A 14,306-nucleotide genomic window follows, 5' to 3' on the forward strand; every position below is an offset into this window, starting at 1 on the left:
AGTAAATACATGACAATATATACATGATGTGCAAGTTACATAAGAAAACAAATGGAAAATACCACGTTTAAATGGAAAAGTTGTACTGAAATTGGATAGAGTTCTCTAGTACCTACCTAAGATTTTCTTTCTAATGAGCTAAGAGATTAGGCTATAAGGAAATAGGTTCTACAGATCTTCTGAGCCATATTTTTTGTCATAAATACCATTATAGTTTCTCTGTTGATTACTACATTCACTGCAAACAAAACACACAAAAAGGAATCTAATAACACATCATGTATTTCAGCATGATTACCGATGCTGGCCCTGTGCTGGTCCTGCCAAACCCATTGTGCCATGTGGCAGGTCACTCCTGGGAGAGGGACCAATGCAGTCCCTGACAACACAGCGACATGATTATGTCTGCAAGTCAGGTCCTCCAGCAATGCCCATCAAACCACCAACAACACTGCGTTGTTCTGGCTGCCCACTTGAAGGTATTTATGTGATCCATGTTAATGTTTTAGATGTTCAGCATCTACTATTGCGTTTCTGCGAATGCTGTGGCTAGAATAACAAGACACTATGAAAGAGGAAAAATGGAGATTCAAAACTTTAAAATACTGGGAACTGTAATGATCTTTGTTTCAAATCTGATCTTCTGTTAAGTTTTCAGCATTTACAAAACAGGGAAAAAAGTTTTACCTTATACAATATTCTTCATAAATTATTTGACAGTGGGAAACAGGATCGAATAGAAACAGCATGGCATGGAAATAATAGCACATTGAGGAGGCATGGAGCTGTGGACAGCCACAATGAAAAAGAATGCTAGAAGTATTCAGTTTTCGAAATGAGTCTTTCATCAGAAGTAGAAAAAATGCATACATTTACACAAGCACAACACACACACACACACACACACACACACACACACACACACACACACAGCCACTGTCAACTGCAGTGTGCTTTTCGTACTTGTGTGCAGGAATCAGTCCAAAAGCTGAATATTTATAGCATTATTTTTCATTGTACCTGTCTGCAACAAGCTACATTCTCTATGTGATGAGTAACAATCTACCCTTCACAAATCACACTCTAAGAAAAAAAGTGCACCATGAAAGAATCATCTGAACGGAATGGAAATTAGTAGATGTCATGTACTCGTACAGACAAAAAAATGATTAAAATTTCAGAAAAGTTGGATGATTTATTCAGGAGGAAGATCTTCACAAATTGAGGAGGTCAATAATGCATTGGTCAACCTCTGCAAACAGTTATTTGGCTTGGGATTGATTGACAGATTTGTTGGATGTTCTCCTGAGGGTATCATGCCAAATCTGTCCAATTAAAGAGTTAGATCATCAAAATCCTGAGCTAGTTGGAGGGGTCTGCATGCTCCAAACATTCTCAATTGGGCCACATTTGGTAACCTTACTGGCGAAGATATGGTTTGGTGAGCATGAAGACAAGCAGTAGAAATTCTCATCGAGTGTGGGGAGGCATTATCTTGGTGAAATGTAAGCCATGGATGGCTTGCCATGAAGAGCACAAAAAGGGGTGTAGAATAATGTCAACATACCGCTGTGATATTTGGTTTGTGGGGTGCTCAACTGCATAGTTATCAGCGCCCATACACATTTCCAATCTGTACACATTTCCAATCTGTACACAGTCCAATATTATGATGACAACACAAACACCCAGCACCTGGGCAGTGAAAATCCCCAAGCCAGCTGGGAATCGAACCGGGATCCTTTGATCCACAGGTAGCAACACCAGCCACTGGACCACGAGCTTCAGGCAACATACTGCTGTGCTCTAAGGGTGCTGTGATAGCCAAAGGGGTCCTGCTATGAGAAGAAGTGGCATCCCAGACCATCACTCGTGGTTGTCAGGCCATATAGTGGATGACAGTCTGGTTAGTATCCAATAGCTGTCTGGGAAGTCTCCAGATATGTTTTTGGCCTGGAATCTCATTTACTTCGGTGAGGAGTCCTGATTCAAAATGAGCTTTGATGACCAGTTGCAACACATCTGGAGATGCCCCAGACAGCAGTGGGATACTAACCTGACTGTCACCTGCCATAGGGCCTGACAACCAAGAGTGATAGTCTAGGGTGCCATTTCTATCATACCAAGACCTCTCTTGTCATCTCTGGCTCCATTACAATGCAGTAGTACATTGACAATATTCTGTGCCCTGTTTTGTTTCCCTTGATGACAAACTACCCTTGGCTCACATTTCAGCACGATTATGCCCAATCACACACAGCAAGATTTTCTACTGCTTGTCTTCATGCTTACCAAATCCTACCTTGGCCAGCAAGGATGCCAGATCTCCCCCCCCCCCCCCCCCAATTGAGAATGTTTGGAGTATTATGAGGAGGTTCGTCCAACCAGCTTAGGGTATTGATGATCTAACATAACAGTTCGACAGAATTTGGCATGATATTCCTCAGGAGGACACCCAACAACTCTGTCAATCAATGACAAGCTGAATAACTGCTTGCATAAGGGCCAGAGGTGAACCAATGCATTACTTTTCTTGATTAAATCATCCATTTTTTAAAACTGTAATCATTTGTTTGTCTGTAGATGTAAACTACATCTACCGATATCTGTCCATCTCCCCCCCCCCCCCCCCCCCTCCCTTGGTGTGTATTTTCACAAATAAGGTAAACAAGATACTCAGTAATTCAATCACAGACATCATTTTAATGTAAAATGCAGGGTAAATGTATTGAAAGTGAATGCTACACATTTAGGAACTCTTACTACATAACCCATAGCAGTGATGATGGAATTTCACAAAACATAAAATTAGACTTTGTTATACTGTAAAAATTGCTTCATTTTCAATGTCTCTAGGTTACATGAAGAAAAAAGTTTCACACTACAGAGTTATGCCTGGGTCTCTGTCAAAGGTGAAGCTGACGCTTCACCTGTGGTGGAGTGGGAGGTCACCTCAGGGCATGGAAAGCTGCAAAAGATTTCCCAGAGGGGCCAAATGTATGGCCTCCCTGGTTAATCTGACAAACCGTTTCCAGGTGAACATGTCAATTGTTCTAATGGAAAGTAAGTTTTTACTATTTGTATACATTAATGAGCAATTGAATTAGAGGCTTCTAACTAGCAGCGTGTAGCACCTCCTTTTGCTCTAATGGTGCAGCATAGCAAGACCCAGCAAGACATTGAAAGTGTTGTAAAAGAAAGGAAGAAGATAACTTAAAACTGACAAAAGTGTGGGGAGTAAACAAGAGGTAAATTACATTGGAGGTTTTTGCTCTGCAGTGGACTTGGAGATGCTTTAAAATTAAGAATGAGGTACTGACAACATTAAAGATGTGAGGAAAGGTCATGAGACATGTCTTGCTGTCTCTGTCTGTGAGAGCATTGGCTGCAAAAAGTGACTTGCTTTGGTGATGCTCTAATCTTACACAACTTCAATATGCGAGGAGTTTCCCAAACAATTCGAGAGATTAGCATAAACTGAAAGTCGTTGTGTTGTGAGAACAAGTTTTGTTATACAGAGAGCCCTAAATTGTGAAACACTAAATATTCATGCTGAGAATTACAATGTAATGAATTAAGCACCAATATCACAACTACAGTGATGCATTGTGTGTTGTCCAACAGGATATTCTGAGTTTGTCATGGATTCTTCCAGGAGCATACTCATGGTGAATGGCCACTTTTGTGCAGGGTTCCCCTTCAGCACATGGCGAGGACTACACTAGGTGCAGAGCCAGCTGTTGGCCAGTAGGCCATGATATTTGGGCTCAAGAATGCTAACACCAGGAGCTCAGTCAATGGTGCATCCCAGTTAGAAACTGGATGGCTGCTCACTAGAGGCACCAGTAGCATGGAAGACTGTCAGAAGACTTGCAGGGGATAACAGCCAGTGGTGATCTGATCCATCTGATAGTGGTGGCACATGGGATCAAGTACGCTTACCAGTGCAGAAGGATGAGTGATTGTACCACCCCAGTTTCGATCTGCTGCCCTCCATGACATGAGTCTGGCTGTTACTCTAGTGAGCCTGGAGGCAGCTGACCAGTGGAGAGGCACTACGTCCAGGAAACAAGACTTTGGTGCTAGAAGGTGGTGTGGACCCCCGAGCTCTTAGTGGTTGCTTGCTGTCCCATATTGCTTCAGTGCCTGGTGTAGCCCTTCACTGTAGTAGTTGCTCCCAGACTGCTAATGTATTTGCTAAAATTGATGGTTATTTGTATGGGTTAGAACCAACTTGTTTAACTTCTTGTGCCAATGCACTGATTCTAGACACAGTCAGAACAACAAATCAAGTGTAGAAAGTGTCTGGCTCATCCTGCAAGAGTCCTGTTTTACCTCAGTGTTGGCTGATTACGGGACTTGGCTTCACCTGTGTCACAATGCATAAACAACCCTGTTGCTGCAAAGTAAGATGCTGACACCTTAGTACTTGCTGGCTGCCTATGGCTCCTCCTACTGCAGCAGGTGAGCTGCTAGTTTCCATGGTAAGGCCCAAAAAATAGTGGCAGCACTACAATACTTCATTCCTCCAAGAGATCTTCCCCCTGGTCTCTTGTCATAGGTGAAGCCGACGCTTCTCCTCTGGTGGAGTGGGAGGTCACCTCGGGGCATGGAAAGCTACAAAAGATTTCCCAGAGGGGCCGAATGTATGGCCTCCCTGGTTAATCTGACAAACAGTTTCCAGGTGCTGTCTCTGGCTGAGACTGTCCCTCAGCCAGATGCCATCACTTGTCTTTTTTCAGAGAAAACCTCTCAGTCTGCAAGATCCTAGCAGTCACAGACTGGAAGCCTTTATCATTTCCGACAGCCACTCAAAACTAGAGAAAATCTCTGTGAGTTCAAAGTGACACACATCACTGATACTGGCATGATCCACCACCTGCAGGTGGCTGCATGACTGCACTCTGTGCTCTTCCTGGCATCCGGAAGGACGCCTATTGATTATTAGTGGTTTGGAACTCCAATGTTAGGTGCGTTATGGTGCCCCTTAGGGACACAACTGTGAAGGAGGAGAAGAAAGCTAATGTGCACTCCATATGTATACTGGGTCTAGTTATTCCAGATGTGGAATGGTCCTTCTGGATGCCATGAAGAGCACAGGGTGTAGCCATGCAGCCACCTGCAGGTGGTGGCTCAATTATCAATGATGTGTGCCACTTTGAACTTGCAGAGATTCTCTCTGGTTTTGAGTGGCTGCCGGAAATGATTAAGGCTGCCAGTCTTGCTTGTGAGATGAAAGCAGAGCTCACCAACTGCAGCACAGTTGACAGAATCGATTGTGGACCTCTGGTAAAGAGCTGAGTGGAGGGTCTGAATCAGAGGCTCAGATGGTTCTGCGACCATGTAAGCTGCAGATTCCTCAACTTGCGCCATAGGGTGGTGGGGTTTTGGGATCTGCTAAATAGGTCAGGAGTCAATTACAAGCAGGGTGTGGCTATACGGGTAGCAGGGGCTGTGTGGCATTACTGGGTGGTTTTTCAGGATAGAGGGTCTCACGGCAACACAAAAAGGGCTCCAGTCTCAAAGGATGCAGGTCAAATGCAGGAAGAACATACATCCAGGAACCATCGGTATTATAGTTGTGCATTGACACAGCTGTGTCAGGAAAGTACCAGAGCTCCAAGTGCTAATAGAAAGCACTGATGCTCAAATCGTTATACACACTGAAAGCTGTGTAAAGCCAGATATAAGTTCAGCTGAAATTTCTGCAAAGGATCTAATGTGGTTCAGAAAGGATAGGCTAAATGCAGTTGGTGGTGATGGTGTATTTGTTGCTGTTTGAAGTAGTTTATCTGGCAGTGAAACTGGGAGTACATAATTCCTGTGAGTTGCTATGGGTAGAGGTCATTCTCAACAACTAAAATAAAGTAACTGGATCCTTTTACCAATGTTTCAATTCAGATGATACAGTTGCTGAAAGGTTCCAGATGTGGCCTGAATTCAAAGAAATACTATCAACAGTAATTGAGAGATTTATACCAAATAAATTTACAAACAGGAGAGTTGATCCCCCTTGGTACACAAAACAGATCAGAACAGTGTTGCAGAAACAGCAAAAAAAGCAGCATGCCAAATTTAAATGAATGCAAAATCCCCAATATTGGCTATCTTTTACAGAACCTTAAAATTTAGTGTGGATTGCAATGTGAGATGCTATTAACAGTTTCCACAAAGAAAGTTTGTCTTGAAACGTGACAGAAAATCCAAAGAGATCTGCTCGTATGTAAAGTACGCTAGCAGCAAGTCACAATCAATACAGTCTCTGCATGTTAGCAATAGAAATACTATTGATGACAGTGCTGATAAGGCCACGTTACTAAATAGAACCTGTCGAAGCTTCTTCACCAAAGAAGACAAAGTAAATATTCTACAATAATAATCAAGAACAGCTGCCAGCATGAATAACTAAGGAGTAGATATCCTTGGAGTAGTTAACCATCTTAAATGACTTAATAAAAACAAGTCTTCCAGTCCACATTATATACCAATTAGGTTCCTTCCAGAGTATCTTGATGCTATAAATCCATACTTTACAATCATATACAATTGCTTGCTCCACAAAAGATCTGTACCCAAGGACTGGAAAGTTGCACAGGTCACACAAATATTCAAGAAAGGCAATAGGAGTAATCCACTAAATGACAGGCCCATATCCATTAATGTTGATATACAGTGGGATACTGAAACATATATTGTGTTCGAACATTCTGAATTATCTCAAGGAGAATGGTCTATTGACACACAGTCAACACGGATTTAGAAAATATCAGTCTTTTGAAACACAACTAGCTCTTTACTCACATTGAGTGTTGAGTGATATTGACAGGGGATTTCAAACTGATTCCCTATTTTTAGATTTCCAGAAGGCTTTTGACACTGTACCTCACATCTCACTTACACAACTGCATTCATGAATTCTTGTCAGAGATGTCAAAGTTTGCATTAACTGATGGAAAGGCATCAAGTAAAACAAAAGTGATTTCTGTCATTCCCAAGGTAGTGTTACAGGCCCTCTGCTGTTCCTTATACATTAAAATGAGGTTGTTTGCAGGTGGTGCTCTCATTTGTCATATAGTAAAGTCATTAGAAGATCAGAATCAATTGCAAAAGGATTTAGATACAATATGTGTGCAAAAGTTGACAATTGACCCTAAATAAAGAAATGTTTGAGGTTATCCACATGAGTACTAAAAGGAATCCATTAAACTTCAGTTACAAAATAAATCATTTAAATCTAAAGTTCATAAATTCAACTAAGTACGTACGAATCAGTTACGACCACCTTAAAATTGACATAATGCAAAGAAAATGATGTAGGGAAGATGAACTAAAGACTTCATTTGATTAGCAGAACACTTAGGAGATGCAACTGATTTCCTAAAGAAACTGCCTACACTATGCTTGTCTGTCCTCTTTTGAAGTACTGCTGGGCGGTGTGGGATTCTTACCAGGTAAGGTAAATGAGTACATCAAGAAAGCTCAAAGAAGGGCAGCATGTTTTGTATTATTGAGAAATAAGGAGGAGAGTGTAACAGACATGATACATGATATGGGGCTGACATCATTAAAACAAAGGTAAGATCTTCACACAAAATTTCAATCACCAACTTTCTCCTCCTAATGTGAAAATATTTTGTTGACACCAGCCTATATAGGAGGAAATTATAATCATCATAAAGAAGGGATGTCAGAGTTCACACAGAAAGATATAGGTGCTTGTTTTTTCCATGCACTGTTCACGAGTGGAATTACGGTTTGATAAACTTGGGCCACAAGGCTCAAAGGCTGCCAATTTACTCTATAGCAGGGGTGTTCAATGTGCTAATGTGCTCACAGGTGCTCCTTTGTGCCTGCACTGCTTGCCTGCAGATGCTATCAGCCAGTAGTTCCCCCTACACTTCTCTGCTAACACTGTACATTTTTTACCAGCACACAAGAGAGAACTGTTTACTTCATGATGTTAATGCTGTTTGAATTGAAGTCCCTTTAGCTTTTCTTGGTAAGTCAAAATTAGTGAGAGGAACTGGGAACCTGATCTACCCCTACATCTACATGGATACTCTTCAAAGCACGTTTAAGTGCCTTAGAGAGGGTTCATCGAACCACCTCCACAGTAATTTTTTATTGTGGCAATCTCAAATAACGCAAGGAAAAAACGAACACCCATACCTTTCTGTGCAAGCTCTGGTTTCCCTTATTTTATTCTATGTTCACTTCATCCTGTGTAGGCCAGTGTCAACAAAATATTTTCACACTCAGAGGAGAAAGTTTACGATTAAAATTTCATCAGATGATTCCGCTGCAACAAAAAATGTCTTTGTTTTAATGGTGTCCATCCCAAATCCTGTATCATGTCTGTGACACTCTCTCCCATATTTTGCAATAATACAAAACATGCTGCTCTTCTTTGAACTTTTTTGATGTACTCCATTAATCCTATTTGGTAAGGATTGCAGACCTTGCAGCAGCACTCCAAAAAGAGGACGGAAAAGTGTAGTGTATGCAGTCTCTTTAGTATATCTGTTACATTTTCTAAGTGTTCTGCCAGTAAAATTCAGTCTTTGGTTTGCCTTCCCCACAACATTTTCTGCATGGTCTTTCCAATTTAAATAGTTTGTAATTGTATTTACTAGCTATTTAGTTGAATATATGACCTTTAGATTTGTCTGATTTATCATGTAACTTACCATAAGTTCAACAGATTCCTTTTAGCATTCATGGGGATGAATTCATACTTTTTATTATTTAGAGTCAACAGAAAATTTTCACACCATTTAAATATCTTTTCTAAATAGTTTTACAATTTGTTTTGATCTTCTGATGAGCTTACTACATGATGAACTACAGCATCACCTGCAAACCACCTAAGACGTCTGTTCAGATTGTCTCCTAAATCATTTATATAGATAATGAACAGCAGAGGTCCTATAATACTACTTCTGCTTTACACAATGATTTTTTGTCAGTTACTACAAACTGTGACCTCTCTGACAGGAAATTATGAATCCAGTCACATAACTGAGACGATATTCCATAAGTACGAAATTTCACTACATGCTGCTTGTGTGGTATAGCTTCAAAAGCCTTTGCAAAATCTAGAAATATGGAATCAATTTGAAATCTCTTTTAAACAGCACTCAACACTTTGTGTGTGTAAAGAGCTAGTTATGTTTCACAAGAACGAAGTTTTCTAAATCGGTGTTGACTGTATGTCAATAGACCATTCTCTTTGAGGTAATTCAAAATGTTTGAATACAATGTATGTTCCAAAATCCTGCTGCATATCAGTGTTAATGATATGAGCCTGTAATTTAGTGGATTACTTACTTCTATTGACTTTCTTGAATATTGGTGTGACCTGTGCAACTTTCCAGTCTTTGGATATGGAACTTTCGTCAAGTGAGCAGTAGTATATGATTGTTAAGTGTGAAGCTATTGCATAAGCATACTCTGAAAGGAACCTAATTGGTATATTGTCAGGACTTGAAGAAGTGCTTTTATTAAGGGATTTAAGTTGCTTTGCTTCTCTGAGGATATCTACATCTAAAGAACTCATGTTGGCAGCTGTTCTTGATTCCAATTTTGGAATATTTACTTCATCTTCTTTGGTGAAGGAATTTTGAAAGTAACTCTGCTTTCACAGCACTGTCTTCAATAGTACTTCCATATCTATCACACAGAGGAGGCATTGACTGTTTCTTGCCACTAGCATACTTTTGTACAATCTCTTTGGATTTTTTTTGCCAGATTGCGAGATAAAGTTGCACTGAGGGAACTATTACAAGCATCTTGCATTGATGTCCATGCTAAATTTTGAGCTTCTGTAAAAGATCACCAGTCTTGGAGATTTCCTGCTCATTTAAATTTGGCATGCTTTTTCCATTGTTTCTGCAAAGTGCTCTGTCATATGATAATTTATTTGGCAGAAAGCTCTCAAAATAAAAATCAATTAAGTCCCTACACTTCAACCCATAGCAGAAAGAATATTACTTTTTTTATTGAAACACAAATCAGTCCTCAGCGTGTCTTTTGTAATGGTGTTTTATCATCATGGCAGAAGTACAACGTGAAGTGACATTTACGATTCATTCATGAAAAATTCTTGATCACTTTAGATACTGAGGAAAGGAAAGCCAAACTTCTTGAGCTAAAGCATAAGAAAGTGAAAGAAGTAAGTTTATGTAGATAAGTGTCATTTCTTGAAAATTTTACTACTATTTCTAAGACATTATATAGTTTTGCCCTCACTTTTACCTGTTCCTTGTAATGCATTTAAGGAAAGAAACCATGTCACACACAATTATGGTGCAGTAAGAGTAAGCTATCACATAGCTCTTAAAATAGTCAAAGTACCCCACCCCTTCAATGATGACAAATTTTTTAAAAACTGTTTTGTTGCTACTGCAATAACCTTGCATCCAGTGAGTTTCTTTTCTTTCTTTCTTCCCCCCCCCCCCCCCCCCCCCCCACTCCCCCCTCCCCCCCCACACACACAAACAAATCCTCTTTCATGGAGAACAATTTGCGGACGCATCAAAGAAATGCTCTATTTTGCTTTGGATGAAAGCATGGATGTAATGGACATTACATTTGTGAGAGGATACTATCAACATGATGGAGGAACATCTTGATTTATCACTAATGCATGATACAGCTATGGCCAGTGAAATATTTCCTTGCTTAGAAAACATTATTGGCAAATATGACATTTTCTGCGAAAAAACTTTTGTCAACTGCAACACTGGGACACCTAAAGATCTCCAAGCATTGGCCAGATTAGCATTGGAGTAAAAGGAAATTGATGTGTCTACAGGTATAAGGAATCAAAGAAACATGTTTGTAATGAATATGAAATGTTTTAAAAGTGCTCGTGCAGGGCATATGCAGAGGTAATGCTATCATCCACAGTGGGGTAATAGGGATGGTGTGGCCTCCAGATGATGTAATGGAAATGGTGGTGGGGGTGGCATGGATCAACAGCAGGAATATAGGGGTAATGGTGTATGTGATTTGAGGAGTAAGAAGCATTCATTAAGCTTAAGAGGGGACCTCAGACCTGCCAGAAAGAGTTATCAATAAAGTTAAATGCAATAAAAATGAATGCAGAGACAGAACATGTCATAATAAGTGTGATAGATGGTAGGGGATATAGAGTTTTGTTAGACACAGACATTTATGTATCAGTGGCATCAACAGAGTTAGAAGGTTGAAGGCACTGGAATCCATCATGTTACAAGATGTGCAGAGTAGAGGATAATGATATACAACCACTGGAGCCAGTACTGATGAATTTTTTGTTTGAGACAATGAAGTTTAAGCAATGTGTGGAAGTGTTGTCTCATGTTAAGTGAGGGCTGCAGCATGATCCAAGGGTTAGACTTTCTGCAGATATATAATGCCATAATTGGGGGAAGACATTCCAGCTAGGGGTAGCTGTTGTCAATGTTCATCTATTGTGAGCAGCATCTAGTGTACAGGACAATCCTGAGAGACCGTGGACAAAGACATTATGGGTTAATTTGCTTGGTTGTGTGTTGCGGGGCAGCTGAAAGTTGCTATGGGTGAATGTGGAGCTTTACTTACTGAGTGATATATAGTGGAACCACAAAAAGACAGCCTGGTGTTGGATGCAGGATGTTGTTTCATGAGACTTAGTATTGTAAATGTACAAGAGAGGGACATAGGCAAGACAGTTGCTATCAGTTTGGATGATATTGGCGCTGAGAAGGTTAAGTTGTTGAAAGGAACATCATGGGCTACATTGGAGATTCTGGATGAGGAAGATTGTGACAAAGAGGGTGTAGGCTATAAGGGGGTAAAGAATGCTGCTATGACTTCATTTCACAAGAAAGTGAAGATTACAGAAAGGGCAGAGATGGAGAACCTGTTGCTAAATTTCACGATCTGGTTTTTCTGCAAGTGCTCTTACCTGCTATGCAAGCAACACAACATGATTCCAACAGGTAACGAAGCACCAGTATATTGAAGGCCATACAGAATATCACAATCACTGCAAACAACTTTGGGGAATTTATAAATCAACAAACCCAGGTATGAGCATCACAGAGACAGTAGGCAATCTAGGGCAAAGCCAGTGCTTCTCAACAATGGACTTGAGAAATGGATACCATCAATTAGATGTGGCTCTGCGGGAATGACCAAAAGTGGTGTTTTCAGCACACTGGGAATGCTATCGGTACAAAAAGATGCCTCTTGGGTTAAAAAATGCACTGGAAATATTCCAACATTTATTGGATGTGAAAGAATTAAAAATGCTTCAGTGTCTGGTGTATCTTGATGACATAATCATGTTTCCAAGAAATATGTAGAGGCATAGGCAGCACCTGAGGGAAGTGTTTAGGGATTAAGTATACAGGAATGCTGCTTTGAGCTAGAAGAAGGCACCTGTTTAGGGCACATGATTAGTAATTATTGCAAGCAGTGCAGGATTTTCTGGTGCCAGGAGCTACCAAGGAGTTAACATCTTTTCTGGGTCTCTCAAATTATTATAGAAAGTTTGTGAAGGGGTTTGCAGATACCATTTCTGCAGTTGCTGAAGAAGGGTGTTAAATTTTTGTGGTTGGTGGAATCTCAGGGAGCATTTGTCGAACTGAAAAAGGTATTAACATTGATTCTGGTGTTGGTGTTTACAGGTCTTCATAAGGAGTTTATATTGTCATGTGATGCACCGAATCATGCTCTTGGATGCATTTTGAGCCAAGAGGTCAATGGTCAGGAACACCCTATTGCCTTTACATCACAACACTTCAACAGCAGAGAGGAATTATTCTATGATGGAGAGGGAAATACTTAGCTTGGTGTTCAGACTAATGTACTTCCTCTGTTACTTTTATGGAAGTAAGTTCAAGGTAGTGACAGACTGTGCTCTCTTGAAGTGGTTACTAGGATTGAAGGCTCCATCCAGTATATTGATATGATGGGCATTAAAACTCACTGAATTCAAGTATTAAGTAATCCACAAAATAAAGAAGCAGCATGGAAATGTGGACAGGCTGCATATGAAAATAGCAGTAATACAAGCACTAAATCAGGACCTTGGAAAATGGCAAGCAGCACAGAGCACCAATGAAGAGTGTAGTCTGTATGGCAGGCAACAGCAGTGGAAGGGAAGGAAGAATGATGTCAATCACTGTGTCAGAAATTGTGTGGATTGCACCCAGGGGGTGAATTTATATCAGAAGCAGGTACTATTTGGAGATTGCCAGAAGCAACAAAACAATTTAGTTTCATAGGAGTGGACATGTTAGGCCTGTTCAGCAAGACACCAGGACATAATTGTTTTGTGTTGACAATAACAGATGTTTTCTAATGTTACATCGAGATGGTGCTGATGCCAGACCAACAAGTAATTACAGTCGAACAGGAGTTCGTTAATAGGTGGATACTGAAGTTTCATTCGCCAGTGACAATAATTACAGACCAAGGGACAAACTTCATGTCAGACCTGATGAAAGAGTTGTGTTGGTTGTTAAAAGTAAAAAAGTTGAGAACTAGTCTACTTCATCCACAAGCTAATGGGTGGATGGAATGAGTTCAATGGACAATTGTAAAGGTGCACATCAGTTGGACTGGGTCAAATAGCCATCCTTCATAGCGAATGCATGTAACTACAAAGTACTCACTGGAACAGGGTTGTCACCAGGTGCAAGATGGTTAGAATTGTAAGGTAGTGAACTGTTAATCAACAGGACTATGTGCGATATTATGAGACCAACGTTTCAATATTATGAGACCAAGATTTCATTTACTAGCTACTATGATTCACCTCCTACTATAACAGGAGTTACCCAGTTGAATGTGACACAGCAACAACTGTATTGGCCAGACAAACCTCTAGAGATGTTGGCTAAATAAAACCTTACCTTTCTTAACAACAGTCTGGACCATTCAATAAGCCAGTTGATAGCAGCACACGAGGGGCATATCACTGCAGATCAATTGTTCCAGCATGTGGAACAGTATCAGAATGGTAGACATCAGATAATATGACCTTCAGTTTCACAATACTTAGTGCTATGGTGACTCTGATTTCACTCTGACTTGGATTGATGTATTTGAAATGAAGAGTCTTGCAAAAATCTGATCCAGGGGTAATTCAAGTTTCTGTAGACTGGATCCCCCAAGCAAGAGATGAAAGACAGATTTATAAAGTTGCAGATTAATATAGTAATTATATATTACTTAGGAGTAGCGAAATTATTTGTTTCACAGATTAGTGGCAAAGGTAATTACAATAGAGAACTGGGCTAGAGAAAGACCCAAGGGACAGGGTCTTCTCTGTGGAT

General features: G+C 40.3%; 1 protein-coding gene across 1 annotated transcript in view; it reads left to right on the forward strand.

Annotated features, from left to right (window-relative positions):
- The window catches only part of LOC126334830 (stabilizer of axonemal microtubules 1), a 180,725-nt gene that overhangs the window by 103,633 nt on the left and 62,786 nt on the right, over positions 1 to 14,306 (forward strand). The window contains exon 5 of the mRNA XM_049997490.1: positions 290 to 479. Within this exon, the coding sequence (XP_049853447.1) occupies positions 290 to 479 (190 nt within the window). The remainder of the gene's footprint in view (positions 1 to 289; positions 480 to 14,306) is intronic.

Source organism: Schistocerca gregaria, chromosome 2 (genome assembly GCF_023897955.1).
Source record: "Schistocerca gregaria isolate iqSchGreg1 chromosome 2, iqSchGreg1.2, whole genome shotgun sequence".
Lineage (NCBI taxonomy): Eukaryota > Metazoa > Arthropoda > Insecta > Orthoptera > Acrididae > Schistocerca > Schistocerca gregaria.